Below are 16,623 nucleotides of genomic sequence, written 5' to 3'. Positions count from 1 at the left end.
GCCTCCCGAGCTGCTGGGATTACAGACATGCACCACCACATCCTGCAGGTTTTGCCCATATTAAGGGTGTGTGGGTCTCTAGTTCTGACAGTCACTGCAGAGGACTACATTAAAATCTTCATCAGTCTCTTATTCCTCAAGCATTATTTAGTATACTTTCCTAGGTAGTTGTTTTTAAAGATTTAAACATTTTTCAAAATGTGCCACAAGCAATTTTATAGGGAAACTTTTTACTATCCTTTGACAACCACGGCCACCTGTGTGCTTAAACATTTTCAAGTGTTCTATTCACAGTCTCTATACAGCTAAGCTCCTGAATGGAACAAATGATCAGCTCTGGGTATTAGTCTACAGATGAATGGTTATATTTTTGATAATGACAATGTCTATTTCCATTTAATTCAATTCAATTAACTGTGTAGCTGCTACAATAAGCCTGACAATGGGCTAGGAATTGGGGACACAAAGATGACTCTGACTTTGTTCTGCCCTCAGGGACTTAAAGGACCTCTCTTCCTATCTCATCAGGCAACAGACATATAGAGTAAACACTTCCCTTGATAAGAACTTTAACAAGTTAAAGAATGCATGATGTGCTATGGAAATTGGTTAGTTGTGCTTGGGAGCTAGGGGAAGGATTTGTTGTAGAGAAGAGTGCCACCTGAACTGGATACTGAAGGATGGGCAGGAGTTTCTCAAGGGGGAAAATGGCAATATGTTTCTGGGCTGGAAGGGACAGCAGAAGTAAAGGAAGACCACAGGCTACAACTGCCTTGCTTCTCAGAGAATCACAAACTGTCCAGTGGGATTGAAACACTGGTGGATGGTGGGCACTCAGGGTCAAGATTCCAAACAGGACAGGAAGAGAGCGAGGTAAAGGGCCTTGTGTGCCACAATGATGGTGCTGGAATTTACTCCACAGACCAAGTGAAGTCCTTAGGGGCTCTTTGGCAGTGGATGACCTGGGGCTCTTTGAGGGGAGTAATTGGAATCTGGGAGAGAAGTTGAGGAACCCTTGCAGTCCTTTGAATTATGAAGATAAATTATGCTCAGATAAAGGCAGTGGGGAGAGGGAGGAGGCTTCAAACTGATGAGAGGTGGCATTCAGAGGTTTGGGGCATGTCTAGAGATGGGTCATAGTAGATCTGAGGCTCCTAACCTGGGTAATGAATTGAACGGTGACCTCTTTACAAGTTAAGAACACTGTTTATAATCTAAGAAAAGGCTGGGGTTGTGGCTCAGCGGTAAAGCACTTGCCTGGCATGTGTGAGGCACTGGGTTCAATTCTCAGCATCACACATAAATAAAGATAAAGGCCCATTAACAACTAAAAAATATTAAAAAAAAATCCAGGAAGAGCACTTAAGTTTTCTGTATTGCCAGGCAAGGAATAGTTGCATTCTTTTCTTAAAGTTGAAATTTATTAAGCACTCACATGAAGATCTAGAAGGCGCTTACTTGCTACTTATTTAATCTGGTATTTTCAACATCTCTATAACCTGTTTCATGGAGGGGAAAACAGTCTCAGAATGGTTAGATGATCTGCCAAAAATCACAGTTAGCAAACAGCAATGTCTGTGCTGTAGCTACTCTATGCATTTTTTTTTTTTTTGTTCTTGCAAAATTCCTTCATCCAAAAACTGACATTATTTTTGAATCTTATATGCCTGATACAAGGTTAGCCCACCAGTTTGTAGCCTCTTAAGTTAGTACAGTAAGTTAGTACTGTTGGCCCTCAATCATGGACTGTTCGCAAATGTGCTTACCTACTAATACCCAAATCAATATCCCTGGTGCTACAGCAGTCATTCACAGACATGTGCAAAGCATAGGGAAATTTGAGTCACCTGACATGCACAGGTCCAGTTGAGGTTGAACACTGTGATAAATCTCTGCCTTCTTGTTTCAGTTCTCAACTGTAAACAAGTGTCCGTGCTGTGGTCTGTTTCATGCTGTTTTCTGTTTTTATTAGTGATTTCACCACTAAAGTGGCCTTCAACTGTAGTGCTAAACTACTGTCTAGTAGTGTTCTAAGGACAAGAAGGCTATGATGGAGACAGGTGTTTTGGATAAACTGCACTCAGGACTGAGTTATAGTGCTGTGGGATTCTACAGGTAGTATAGATTCTACAGGCTGTTAACCAACCAAATACAAACAGCAAATAAGGTTTCTTTGAACAAACATAACCATAAACAAAGTATGTACCGATGAGTGGAAAACACTGTGAGCCAGGGACTCTCTGTAACATAGCTCTGTACTTCCCCCAGGAGTAATGCTAATTCATTGTTGACAGAGATTTTTATAGAACATAAGTGCCTGTACATTTTGAGGGTCAAGAAGGGTTACAAAGTAGATATGGAGTCAGAAACCCTTGTATTATAATCCTAGGTCTGCAACTGATCTCACCTGTCTAGGTCTCAACAACCTTGTATGCAAAATGGGGATGATAACAGTATTTACTGTGGGTCTACGGAGTTATAAACTGAAATGATTACAAGCATGCTTTTTTTTTTTAATGAAGTAGAAGTTTTCTTGTAAAAACCAACAACATTCTTCAATAAAGCTGAAAAAACAATTTTCACATGCAAAGAGTGAAATTGGACCCATATCTTATACCATACATAAAAATCAACTAAACACACACCAAAGAACTAAATATGAGACTAGAAACTATTAAACTTCTAGAAAAGAATGCAGAGGAAAAGATCTTGGACACTGGCCTTGGCACTGACTTTCTGGATATCACACTGAAAGTGCAGCACACAAAAACAAAAATAAACAAAAGCATATCAAACTAGAAAGTTTCAGCACAGCAAAGAAAACAACCAACAAAATGAAAGAGACCAGGAAAAATATTTGTAGACCATGTATATGATAAAGGATTAAAACCCCAAATTTATGAAGAACTCATATAACTCAAAGGTATAAAATCAAATAACCTGATTAAAAAACAGACAAAAGACTTTGAATACATATTTCTACAAAGATATAAACACAGTAAACAGCTAAATGAAACGGTGCTCAACACCATTAATCAAAAGGGAAATGGAAATCAAAACCACTATGATGTGCCATTTCAAAGTGATCACAATGGCTACTACCATAAAGTCAAAGACAACAAGTTAGCAAGGGTGTGGAGATAAAGGAACTCCCATATATTTCTCGTGGGACTATACACTGGTCAGATATTATGGAAAACAGTATGCAGGTTTCTGAAGAAATTAAACAGAACTATCGTATGCCCCCAAAATTCCTCTTCTATGCATACCCAAGGCAATGAAGCCATCACATCATAAGAGCATCCGTACTATCTACATTCACTGCAGTTTTATTCACAATAGCCAAGAGAGAGGAACACCACATGTTTCTGCAACAGACAATGGGTAGACAAATGGTGGCATACTCAATGAAATACTGTTCAGTCCTGAAAGAAAATAAGGTCTTGCCATTTTCTACAATATGGATGAGCCTGGAAGACATTACGCTCAGTGAAATAAGCCAGACACACAGAGAGAAAAACACTGTGATCTCAAAGACGGAATATAAAAAACCATACAGATGGACTGACAGAGAAGAAAATAGTTACTGGGAACCTGGGGAGGGAGGAGAAATAGGTCAAAGGTTACAACAAAGTAGCACGTGTATATTAGTCTAGAGATTCTAATGTACACCATGAGGATTAAAGTAATTAAATTTTCGATTCAGGCTAAATGAGAGGTTCTTTATTGTTCTTGTCATAAAAACAAAAAAATGCATAACTATGTGAGATGATAGATATTAACTTCACTATAGTAATATTTTAATTATCTACATAAATCCCAATAACCTCATGTCATATAATTTATAATATATACAATATAATTTATTTTAAAAATAAAGAGGGCTGGGGAGATAGCTCAGTCGGTAGAGTGCTTGCCTTGCAAGCACAAAGCCCTGGGTTCGATCCCCAGCACCACAAAAAAAATAAATAAATAAAATAAAATAAAATAAAATAAAATAAAATAAAATAAAATAAAAATAAAGAAATTGGGCTGGGGTTGTGGCTCAGTGGTAGGGTGCTTGCCTAGCAGGTGTGAGGCAGTGGGTTCAATCCTCAGGACCACATAAGATATAAATAAATAAAGTTAAAAAATACACATAATTTTTTTATTTTCCCTTATGTGGCACTTAGCAAATTTCAAGTGCCAAATCTCAAATACTTTTTAATTTTTTTTTTTGTCAATGGACCTTCATTTTTATTTATTTATATGCAGTGCTGAGGATCAAACCCAGGGCCTCACATGCCAGGCAAGTGCTCTACCACTGAGTTACAACCCCAGCCCTCAAGGTATTTTAATTACATTTTATGATTCTAAGATGCACAGTTTTTATTTTAATATTACCAACTTCATGTTAAAAAATAATTGTATAAATTATGATTTGCAGTGTTTTTTTCTTCTTTTTTAGAATATAAACACTGGTGGTCCTATACGCAATGGTGCCTTAAGACTGATAAAATATGGTGTTTTATAGTCACTCTCCTGTATATGTGTTCTTTTAAAAAAAATTTATTGGTTGTTGATGAACCTTTATTTATTTGTATGTGGTGCTGAGGATCGAACTCAGTGCCTACACATGCTAGGCAAGTGCTCCACCACTGAGTCACAATCCCAGCCCTGTATATGTGCTCTCAACATCTAAAAATCTAAAAATGATTATGTAGACTACCCTAACCTGAAACTCTCCTCTGAAAAATTCACCCACCATTTTCTTTTAAATAATCTCTTGGCACTTCATATTCGATCCAAATACCTTTTTCTTTCAGTGCCTTTTTTTTTCAATACTTGGAAATGAACCCAGAGCCTCGCACATTCTAGGTACAGGCTCTACCAGGAGCGACATCCCAGCCCTTTTTATTTTATTTTGAGACAGGGATTCACTAAGTTGCCCAGGCTGGCCTTGAACTTTTCTGCCTCAGTCATCTGGATAGTTGGGATTACTGGCACTTACCCCACACACCTGGCTGTGATTTTTTTCTCTCAACCTATTTTCAAAAAATTTAACGTTTTAACAGACTTTGTAATTTCTATTGTGGTGATGTAATACAAGGGAAAAGCACCAAAGCCATTTCCTTGGAGTAAAAGAGTGAACTGCCTACATCCGCAACTAACTGAAATCTAAGACAGGACCTCCTAGAAGCCTCTGGTTTTCAGGTAACTGATCATCAGTAATTATACTGAATGTTCGCAAATAATACATAACACTAGCCTCTTGGGGAGTGCTAGAAACATGCCTCTCTCCCCAGCCTGTTTTTGGTGAGGTCTCAAGACTTCCCTTTTCCTATTTTATAGCTGCCTAAGTAAAATAATTTTTTTACTGTAGACTGATAAGCTCATTTCTCTTAACTTACTTCAAGAACTGCTCCCAGGTATGAAGGTTCTACTATTGGGAGGATGGGGTGCAGGGAGAAGTAGCAGGGAACTCTTGCCTTCCAGAGTGCTGTTTGGAGCTGCTGAACAGCACACAGCACTCCTCTCTGGAGGGGCAGAGTTGAGACCTGAAAAGCTCCCTGGACTCTGCCTACAGCATGTGCTCCCACTTCATTCCCAACCTAGTCCTTCTGGTAACCACTGAGTGCTGCCTTCTCTTTAATATACATAATCCCATCTGGTTATAAGTGATCGCCCAATAGGTAGATTCTACTAAATGTTAAGTTTCAAGTCCATCCATGGAAATGTACTGGTCTCTAGGACAATAGGGGCCTACTGTGTCCACTGGGAGGCAAGAACATTGCCTACAGAAAATCCTTCCAAGTTATAGAGGGGTGTTACTGCTCAACAAAATACTCCTTTAGCATGTGCAAAACCAGCCTCTTACTACACTTTTCTTCAAATGGGTCTCTAAAAATAATTTTTTTTTCCCCTAAAAATGCATAGCTGATAAAGTGAACAGCTCTTCAGAAGCTGGGCTCCTTTGCTTGTGGTTCTGATGGCTAGTGTCAGTTTCTGTAGCAGGGTGATCCCCAGGACACTAATTTCTCCTCCAATGAAAGAGGAGTGGGGACAGATCTGAAAATATCCCACTGAGGTAAACTCTTAGTGAGCGGACCAATTCACAGGGCTCCGGGGCTGAGTTGTAGAATCCCAGGCGCATTAGCTGTAACCCTGTCTCCCTGATCTGGGGAAATGAGCAGTGCTCTGGTTCTGGTTCTACCTAGTGATCTCCTGCAGCCAGTACTTTTCTGGCTTGGGAAAATGGCACCTCTTCTGCATCGAATTCCAGAACACAAAGGCAAAAAGAAAACAAATATACTTCACCTGGAGCTTCTCTTCCCCAAGACTACAGCACTTAATCTAATTCCAAAATGTTCTAAACCAAATCTCAGCTCCATTTGGGGAATTCTTTTAAATGAAAGAGTGGAAAGATGAATTTCTAATTTAGCAATTCTAAACATTCATTTCTGCTTTTGCTTCCTAGGTGTTCTAATAAACTAGAAACTTTCTTCATTTCCTTATTTCTAGATCAACTAACAACTGGGTGATGTGAAAATACCAAGTTAAATGAAGAATAAAACTTGGGTTTACAAGCATGTGTCAGACATCAAACTTTAAAATTTATTATGTATGCTTTATTTTGACCATAATACATTAGTATACTAGTTCATGTATGTAATTAGCCAACAAATACGTAGATTGGTAAGTACACACTCCGAAATTTATCATCCATGGGCTGCATGATTAAAAGTTTGAAGAATATTGTTCTGCTAATGATCTCAATGTCTTTTATAAGTCCCAGACACAGTACAACTCAAAGATAGATGTAAAACCAGTGCTTTTCCAAAAAGTGAAAACAACAACAACTTGGTAACCTGGAAAAGGTCTCTCCATAAGACAATTTTACTACTCTGAAAATCTAGTCTTTCAAAGAAGCAGGAGATGGCCAGCATTTAGTTGGGGCACAAACAGTTTAGGGCCAGCTTAATTACTGCTCTACCTTTGACCTGTTAATTTACAGTTTCCTATTAACTTTAAGGGGGAGTCTGCATTCCAAAAGAGACTATGCCTGCTGAAACTTAATAAGAAAAGTAAGCGAAAGTAATGGAACAGAAGAAACCATTTTCATTTGTTCAGTACTACTCCAGTCCACCTCTGAAAGGATCGTTTTATTGTCATTTCTAGCAATGACAAAAACAGGACCACAGCAACAGGACCACTTATTTGAAAGAAACTCAGGCTCACAGCCCTTGATCTACCTCAATGTCAAGGAATCATATCCAGGAATTATTTTCACACTGATAAAGATGCCTTTTGTGAGGACCCTGGTCTTTAGGTCGATACCCAAGAACATGAGCAGAAACAAAGACAAAGTAGTCTAGTGACTCATCCTGAAATTTCTGTTTGGCGATGGGCAGGCTAAGGACCCCTTGTACATGCCTATCTTCCCAATTTTTCTATGTTGCTGGCCAAAAAAATCTTAAAAATTACACACATACACATATGCATACAGACAGTGGAGACAACAAAAAGGAATAAGAGTTGCAGTTGTCCTGCAAGTAATGTGGCAGCATACCTGGGATGCTCTCTAATTTCCTTCTGAGTTCTTCATTTTCTTGTTGCAGTGAAATAACCTCCTGTTCCAGCTCTTGGCATCGAGGACAGTAGCCTTCTTCCTCCTCCTCCTCTTCCTCCTCCGGGAGTGTAGATGATGATGGGTGACCATGGGATTCGGAGGTTGCTGGGGAGGTCCAGCCACCTAACGTATGCACAGGAGAGGTGGAGAGAGGATCCACATCGGCCAGGTGGCTATACTCACTAATCGATGAGGTGTTTGGAGTTGGAAAGCTCCCCGAGAGCAGGTAATTTTGGAGGGAGTCAGTGAAAACTCTCAAAAAGGCAGAAGTTTGTTGTTTCCTTTGCATATATTGCATCTCTATGTCTACATTGTCTGAAGTCTGACTGTGGACCCCCTTCCCAATGTGACACTGTTCCTGTCTTTCATTATAACTAGAGCCTTCCTGCTTTACACAAGAAATCATAGATTGAGAATGGTTGGAGTCCAGAAGTTTTCCTCCACAATTTAAGAGGCTAAGAACTCGACTGCACTGCTGGGCGAAGGCATCCAAAATCATACGACTCTCTGAAATGAAATAAAAAGACATGTCAGTGACCAACAGCTAAAGACAACGAACAAACAAAAGCCCTCAATTTTAACACTTAAACACATTAAAATATGTACTTCTATTCTGTCATAAACCAGATGACACAGTGAATCCACTGTTTTGTTAACAGAACAGGCAAATTTCTGTTGTTCTGTGATTGGCAGGTGGCTGATGAGTCACAGCAGTCCTTTACTCTAAGAAACGGCTGGCCTACGATTCTGAGCACTGTACAGAGATTTCTCTCTCTCTGACATTAACTGGCCTGTACAGTTCTGCACTCACACCTTCAGCTTCATTAATATCCTTACTCTAATGAATGGAGCTAGCCACTGCAGACTCAATTCCTCATTGATAGGAGGGCTTAAAGCAATCATTACTTCTATTTCTGGAGTGCCCTCATGCCCTTGCTATTAATCAGCTGATACAATCCCTGCCGAGACTATGTAGCTCCCAGATGCAAACTGGAGAAGAAAGATAAGTCCTTTTGAAGAGCTCACTAGAAATCTAAGGTAAAATAAAGAGTAGGTCTATAGGCAAAGAATGAGCACAAAACAAAACTGCATGTGTCTCAACTTCTGTATTCAGTATTTCTTCTCTAAATTTACCTGCTAATTTGCTATCTTGTCCAGGCCAGTGTTGAGGCTGACCGAGATTTGTATCTCCGAAAATCAGCAGTGCCTCTTCCCAGAGCCATTTCCACTAGATTGTCCCATCTCGGGAAATGGCTTAAGGCGTGGGTGCTAGGTAGCCCACATACGTGAACTCTAAAGCGTATTAACTGTCAAGCAGTGAAAAGCAAAAAACAAACTGAAACCAATCAACTCACTGCAAAAACAAAGGAAAACCCTCCAAATCACGGTAGTGTTATTTAACATCAGCCTAAGGTTCTTGAAAATTCATCCTAAAGGAAAAGGTCACGAGTAAGGTTCTCTTCCCATTACTACCTAGAATGAGTGATTATAAACCCAGAGGACAGGAACACTTTCCAGAGTTTGCACAGTGGAATGAAGATGCCTCTTATTCTTCTCCTTACCCAGGATAATGACAACCAGGGAACTAGAGAATTTAGATGCCAATAACGCTTGTTTATAAAAGAAATAGCTACTTGTTCCTGGCTATTTGATATCTCTGAAAATGGTGACTATTCCTTTTTCTTCCCTTGGACAGGGGAACCTTCAAAATTAAAAATAGTGAGATACTTTAGCTGTTCTAAGAGCAACAAGACAGAAGAGTTGCAGTAAGAAAACCTCTAGGAAAAAACCCAGGATATGTGACCAATGAAATTATACTTCAAGAGACCTCTGTGCAGGCCCCAGTGCCCCTCTGGGTTTTTTCCCTTAGCATTCTTTCACAAAGTTAACTAAGGTATTGGGGGGGGGGCAGAGGATTGTAAGTGCCCTATTCCAACTATTTAATGTGTACCAAAAGCCCACAACACAGTGACTGGCACACAGGAAGTATCCCTCACATACCCCACCATCTGTACAATTCTACCACTCCAGAATCCTTTGGAAAAGTTCCAAGCCAGAAACTAGAGACCAGATGCTTTCTGTTCAGAAGGGGATAACAGGCTGTACTGGGGTGGGAGGGTCAGTTCAGTGCCTCAAGAAACACTGACTGAATACATGGTAGTATTCTGGTAAATATGCAGAGGACCTCAGTTTTTATATCATTTTCAGATTTACTTGGTTAAGGGGGGGGTGGCAAGACCACGTATGGCAGGCTGAACATCCACGGGACTTTACTTCTTGGGACAACACTTTCTTATTCTTAGGAACAGTACTACCCCTGGACCTACGCAGGAGGATGCCTGCCTTGTCCCTCCTCCTCCAGCCAGTCTTCTCCCTGTTGCAAGGTTCAAGATAAAGAATTCCCTACTCGAACTGCTTGGAAGCCCTGTGCCCCTAGTCATCTACCTACAGAGGGACGTCCTGTGCCCTCAGCCATCTACCTACAGAGGAACGCCCTGTGTCCTCAGCCATCTATCTATAGAGGGACGGCAGCCAGAGCTTGAATGCATGGACCAGGGCATCCGTGTGGGTATATGAGGTACTTCCGAGTGCAAGATGAAGCTGGGAGTGGGAAGAATTGGTCATGGTTGGCTGAAAATCCTGAAGGCAAACCTGGTCATTACAAAGGTGTATGGACAGGTGAAGAGAACATATTTTACTTAGCCGCTGATTCAAGCTTTTTAATTAATCAATACATGATACAAGGGCCTGCTTTAGACTTTTGTCCTGAGTCACACAGATACTTTGATGCCATTTCTTTACAATGACCTAAACCAAAAAACAAGAGTAAATGGCTGATCCACACAAGTGGGGAGGTTTAAGATGGTTTCACTCTTATTTTTTTACTTCCTAGTTTTTATTCTTTTATTAGTAAAATCAAAGAATGATATTGATTGGGAATGTTGAATTCTAGCACAAGAGCAGTTTTCATTCATTTTAATCCTATAATCCCATTCTAGACTTGAAGTTGTATTTACTGTTTGCATTTTAATCAGCATAGTCCCAATTGATCTACAGCCTATACACCTTTAACATAACCTTGATGAAAGGGACAAATACTCAAGGAAAGGCTAAAATAGAACTGCCTAGAAAGAGCTGCTCGATTATATTTGTTCAATGTCCTAGAGAACACTCAGTAGTTTTAATCATATTGATGAATCACATTACAGCATAGATTTTAAGGGGGAAAAATCTGACTTAGGGACAAGCGTGATTTGTTTTCTTAATTGAAGGATAAACTCATAACATGCTGAGAAAAAATCATTATGTAATATACTACATTATGAAGATAATCTATTAAAGTGCACTCAGAATATCAGAATAGCTACAATCATAAAATAGTTCTTGCCTGCAGTTTTTAAAATGCTTCATTCTGAATCTGCTCTTAGAATTGAAACATACAAAAATAGCAATCATACATCCTTAAAGTTGAATTTTCCCTGTTTAATACCTTGAAATTTGAATACTACTTTATATTTTAACATTGATACATGAAAAGGGTATGATGAAAAATATTACATTACACTTGGTGGGGGAAAATAGCAACTCTTTCTGCTTAATACATATTGCAGTCAGCAATACCTTAGCTTTCCAGACAGAATATAATTAGAAATCCAAGGACTGTGCATAGCACATTATCACTAAGAAATAGAAAAAGTTTTGTTTTCATTTGAACACAATCGAATTGTTACTGATCCATGGTTCTTAATTGAGCAAAGTGTGAATATTTATTTTAAATTTTTTCCCCTAGTCACAGAATGCTCCACACAGAAGGGATAACAGTGAAGTACAAAGTCAACAGTTTACAAAGGGTTATAAAATTGTCTATCCCTAACTTCCCTAAAATTAAGCAGCATGAAATGTTAATAAATCACAATCACGAAACACGGTAAAATGACCACTTCTAATTTATTTTGCTTTATTGTGCAGCCTGTTGGGAGATAATATCATGCTGCAAATTGTGCCTAGTCTGATTCTAAAATCTAAACCCATGATTATTTTTTTAATTAAAAAATTCATTTCGTGAAATTTTTCTGCATTTAAGTGGTTTAATCCATCCTAAATCTGATAAGTGACTAAGAAGAGGGATGGGAAGTAGGCAATCAGAGTCTCTCTACTTCACAAACGTCCTTCTTTGTAAGGAAAGCCTTGAATGGAATGTGCCCATCACTGCAGGTCCCCAAGAGAATTCTGCTTCTGTGAAGGAGATCACAGTACTCAAGATTAGTGGTAACCTTTTGATTTTAGCCCAGCGAAGGGTGAAATATATTAATATTAAAAATGCAGAAGCAGAAATTTTTTGTGACCTACTACCATGTATCCACTATATTGTATCTACCAAAAGAATTTCTAACTAGTTCAAAATAGATGATTTCCATAAAACATTAACTTCTTTTTAAGGTAGGACATCATGGCACAGAAAATAGCAGAAACGAAAGCCTTGGAAGCATCATCCTTGTCTTAAATCAATGAATGATGTCTTTTAAAAAAATGCCATCCAATTTTTTTTCATAATGGCAAAACATCAACACAGCAAAACAGGATGCAATTTTTCTAAATAAATAAATCAATGATGTGTCAAAAATTAACAGATGAGTTAATATACCCGGTGCTATCAAAACCAGATGGTGCTTCCTAATATTCATCCTGCTCAGTCAATCCCTGAATATTTTCTGGACCATCGGTATATAAAATAGGATGCTGCTATTTGTGATGGCAAACAAAAGCAATCATGCCTGCCAAGCACATACTATAACAGGCAGCATTTCAGCTCTGCTAGACAGAAAGTAATTAGAATGCTTTTAATGTCCAAAAGAATGATGCTGATAGGCTGCCACAGATGTGTAGATTTATGAATATTTATATGGTGGTTTATAGCTGACACTTTTATCAGTTGAAGAAGATAAAATATCTGCCTGACTCAAAAGCTTGACAGTCAGGTTAATAAAATCTCATTAAAGAGAATGACCTATGCAATTATATAGGATTTATTGTAATTCATTTTTGATTGTACTCTGCTTAAAGATGCAATTTCCCATTTCCTGATGCCAAATTTAGGCTGCATATCAAGATCTACGTGGATTTTAACTCTAAGCCTCCCACAGAGGAAAAATGTGCTTTTAAAACCATGGTGTATTACCCCTTTTAAGGAAAATTATACACTTCACATGATTTTATAAGAATAGTGAGAAATTCTATTTTTAATCACATATTTCTTGTTTTAATGATTTGTGGCTCTGAATAGCAAATAAGATGCACTTCAACCCTTTCATCTTTTCACAGCATTTGCCCTGGATGGTCAGTTATGCCTCTTTCTTCACTTTATATCACATTGATGTTTTGACAATTTTCAGTTTACCAGGCGGCCTAAGACACTGCAAATACACTTTAGTGAGGGTGCAACAGGCAAAGCACCACCCTACCCCATGTATTTAAATGGCTGTGGAGTGCACATGAGCTCATTGGTTCAAAGTGGAACCATTAGTTCCTCAAAGAACCAATCAGCTCTTCTGCTGGCAGTCCCTCTGATGGTCAGTCGCATCACTGTGCCTGTTGAGAGATGGCTTTGTCCATCAATGATTAATACTATGACCACAATCCATGATGTCCAGTCCAATGGCTTTTTTTTTTCTCTCTCTTCCTTTTGTACCCAGACCATTTCATATTGCATGGAAGAAACCTACCATCTACTTCCTTCCTTCCAACAAGCACTAGGCATCCAGTCCTCTATGCTATCAACCTTACTTCTGTTTTAAAAACTTTTTTTTAAATGCCTTGAGAATAAAAGGCAGTATGGGAAATTAGAGGGTATCCAAAAAAAAAAAAAAAAAAAAAAAACCCTCTCACACCTTTAGATTCAGTGATGTTTATTTCTACCTGGGGACAGAGACAATGCAGTAAATGGACACTCAAACACTGAAAACACAACCACTTCAAGATGAGAAGGGGGAACTACAAACAAAATTGTCACATGAAGAAAGGACAGCAAGAGGAACTTCCAGAGCAGGAGAGTTCGTGGAAAGGTCTGCAAGTGACTGCTGAAGGAAAAAAAAGAAAGAATATAGGAAATGTGGTAGGAAAAACCAAATTTACACAAAGAATGGAAATGGCAATGGGAGGGTGTAGATTTATAGTGTATTAAGGGAATTAGAAGATCGGAAGATAGCAAAGTCTGAAAGGAGAAAGCAAGGGAAGATAAAATAGACTGAACCACACAGATAAAAGGGAAAACCTCAGTGGACAAGATGGAACCAAGGTTATGCAAAGGAGTATGCAAAATATAGAATATGAGGGAAGGACCCAAACTGCTGGAAACATGAAATATAAAGAAAGCTGAGCTGGGAAATAAATGTGGGCAAGGACAAGAGGTAGTATAGAAGAATAACACCCCAAACTCAGAGAAAGAACATGAACCTAATAAAGGAGAAAACACAAGACAAAATGGGGAAAATGGAAGCAGGCAAGCAGTCTAACAACGAATTATAAAAAAACAATACTGGACCAAGAGCAACTAAAAACAAAAATAAACAAAAAACCCCACAAACAATAAGGAAGCCCACATAAGAATCCCACTCAAACCATCAAACATCTCCACATCAGTGAGGGTTGTGACAGAACAAGTCTTCACGATAACCTGTAATTAGATTTTCTCTCTCAAAACCAATCCTTCATGTGTCAAAATATTGACAAAACAGCAGAACACTTAGCACAAGCATCTATAACTCATTTAGAGACAAAACACTTCTATTTTCATTAGGGAAAAAAATTAAAAAAAAAAAGGACAAATTCACTGAAATGCAGAATGGGGGGGGCAGGTGTGTCCAAAGTGCCATAAAAGGCCTGAGCAGGAACTTTTAAGTTCTGACGAGCCCATAAGCGTGGCTGCGCGTCTTTAGGAAGCAGTGGGTGCCCTTGGGTGCAGGCCCCAGGCCGGGGCCTCTCCACCGGCGCGTGTCCCTCCCAGGAGCCGAGCAGCACTCGAGCTTTCCGCGTGGGTAGCATGTAGAGTCCCGATTAATGAAAGGGGACTCAGAAACCTGGGAAGGGTGCTGAGGAATTTCTGCAGGGCTGCAGCCCAGATGCTCCTGACATTAAAGCTGACTATCCCATGGGAGGGGATAGCGACAAGGTAGGGGATGACGACTGAGCAGCCGGGACCGGCGTGCTCGCAGCTGGGGAGAAGGGCGAGAACACCCCCCACCGCCCCCAAACACCTAAATCCACGGGAGGGACGAACTCCAGGACCACCGCGAGGCTGGAGCAGAGGAACAAGGTGTCTCCGGCCACGGCTGGGACGACCGGGTGGATGGGGGAAGGCACGCAGAGACAGCGCGCGCAGAGCACGAGCTACAGGGGGGAAAAATCAAGAGAAAAAAGAAACAGCCCGAGAAACAGCCGGAGGGGACCGCGACAGGGGCGGAGGGCGCCAAAGAGATGGAGAGAGAGAAGGCGAGAAGCAAAGAAAAACCAGAGAAAGGAGAAACAAATGGAGGCGGGAGGGAGTGAAAAGGGAACAAGTGGAAAGGTAAAGTGAAGACGCGGAGGATAAGAGAGGGCGCTTCGGCGGAGCCACCCGAACGGCCCCAGACTGTCCCCAAGCGGTCGCTGCTGTTACCCTACGACTTCTGGCTCCCACCCCCGTCCCCGACCGAGACGCCAAGCCACCTGTTAAGTGCGCGCGCCGTCGCAAGCCCGGGACGCGGCGGCGCTGGGGAATCTTCCAGAAGTTGCCGCCCAAGAGTGGGGCGCAAGGGAGGCCTCCGGGGGACGTTCGGACGCTCCCCGGTCTCCCCCGTCGGGTGTGCAAGGGTCTCCCCTGCCGCACACAGGTGGGGCGCGCGGGAGGGCATCGGCGGCCCCCCGCTTCTCCTGCCCGGCTCCCCCCTCCCCCGACCGAGGCGGGAAGGAAAGTTGCGCCCAAGAGTTGGTACCTGCGCTGAGCTCCAGGCTGGCGCCGTCGCTACCCGCGCTGCTGCTGCCCGCGGCCGCTGCCGGGCCGGGGCCGTACCTGACGACGGCGGCGAAGGACGACGACGACGAGGCGGCGGGGGCCGCGGGCGGCGCCGGAGTCCTCAGGTGGCCCTGGGACGCGGCGGGCGTGCAGGACGGCGACGACGAGGAGGCGGCGGCGGCGGCGGCCCGGCCGGGCCCGGGGGGGTAGGAACTCTGCGCCTGGAACTGCTGCGGCGGCGGCGGCGGCGGCTCGCTGCTGCTGATGGAGACGGCGGCGTGCGGCGCGAAGGGCGGCGGGGGAGGCGGGGGCGGCCGCACGTGCGGGAGCTCCACCAGGGTGGGTCTGTCGTAGCGCTTGGCCAGCGCCGGTCTCTTGCTGGGGAACGTCTTGAGGACGCTGTAGGGGCTGCGCTGCTTGTAGATTTTGGGGACGCTGGGCCCCTCCTCCGCCGGCTGCATCTCCTCCTCCATTCCGCGCCTCAGGGCCGGTCCCCCGTCGCACGTCCCCTCCCCGCCCGGCGCCGGGCTCCGAGGGTGCCTCCGCCGCCAGCCAGCCGGCTCTGCCCCTGTGCGCGCGTGTGGGAGGGTGTGTGTCTGTGCCGTGGCCGCCGCCGCCGCCGCCGCCGCCTGTCGCTGAGGCTGGCATCTCCGAGCCCCCGCGCGGGGGGCTGCCGCCCGAGCGCTGATTGACAGGCCGCCTCGCCAATGCCTGGAGGGAGAAAGGAGGTAAAGAGCAAGTGTTTAGGGTAATATCTGCTAATGATAATGGGGGCGGGGGCGGGGCCTGGCGCCGCCGCCGCCGCCCGCGGGTCTGCCCGCGCGCTCGGCGCCTGCGACCGGGGGAAGGGGGAAGGGGCAGGGGGGAGGGGAAGGGGGAGCCGAGACCTGGGGAGCGTCCCGGTCGCAGGTGAAAAAACTGGGGTCCCGGGTCCCGGCCAGGGCGAGACTTTGGAGCTCCAGATGTGGACTCGAGGCGTCTGCTGCTGCCGGCCGGGTCTAGTTTCGGAAATGAGCTCCTGGCG

The 16,623-nt window shown here is 42.7% G+C and overlaps 1 protein-coding gene across 2 annotated transcripts in view; it reads right to left on the bottom strand.

The window, feature by feature from the left end:
* The window catches only part of Bend4 (BEN domain containing 4), a 29,839-nt gene extending 13,671 nt beyond the window's left edge, over positions 1–16,168 (bottom strand). For both annotated transcript variants that reach the window (XM_047567269.1, XM_047567270.1), the window contains exons 1-2: positions 15,580–16,168; positions 7,550–8,116 (exon numbers count right to left, since the gene is read on the bottom strand). In XM_047567269.1, the coding sequence (XP_047423225.1) occupies positions 7,550–8,116; positions 15,580–16,072 (1,060 nt within the window). In that variant the 5' untranslated portion in view covers positions 16,073–16,168. The remainder of the gene's footprint in view (positions 1–7,549; positions 8,117–15,579) is intronic.
* Between the last annotated feature and the right edge of the window lie 455 nt (positions 16,169–16,623).

Source organism: Sciurus carolinensis, chromosome 10 (genome assembly GCF_902686445.1).
Source record: "Sciurus carolinensis chromosome 10, mSciCar1.2, whole genome shotgun sequence".
Taxonomy (NCBI): Eukaryota; Metazoa; Chordata; class Mammalia; order Rodentia; family Sciuridae; genus Sciurus; species Sciurus carolinensis.
This window is presented reverse-complemented; position numbering and strand designations above follow the sequence as displayed.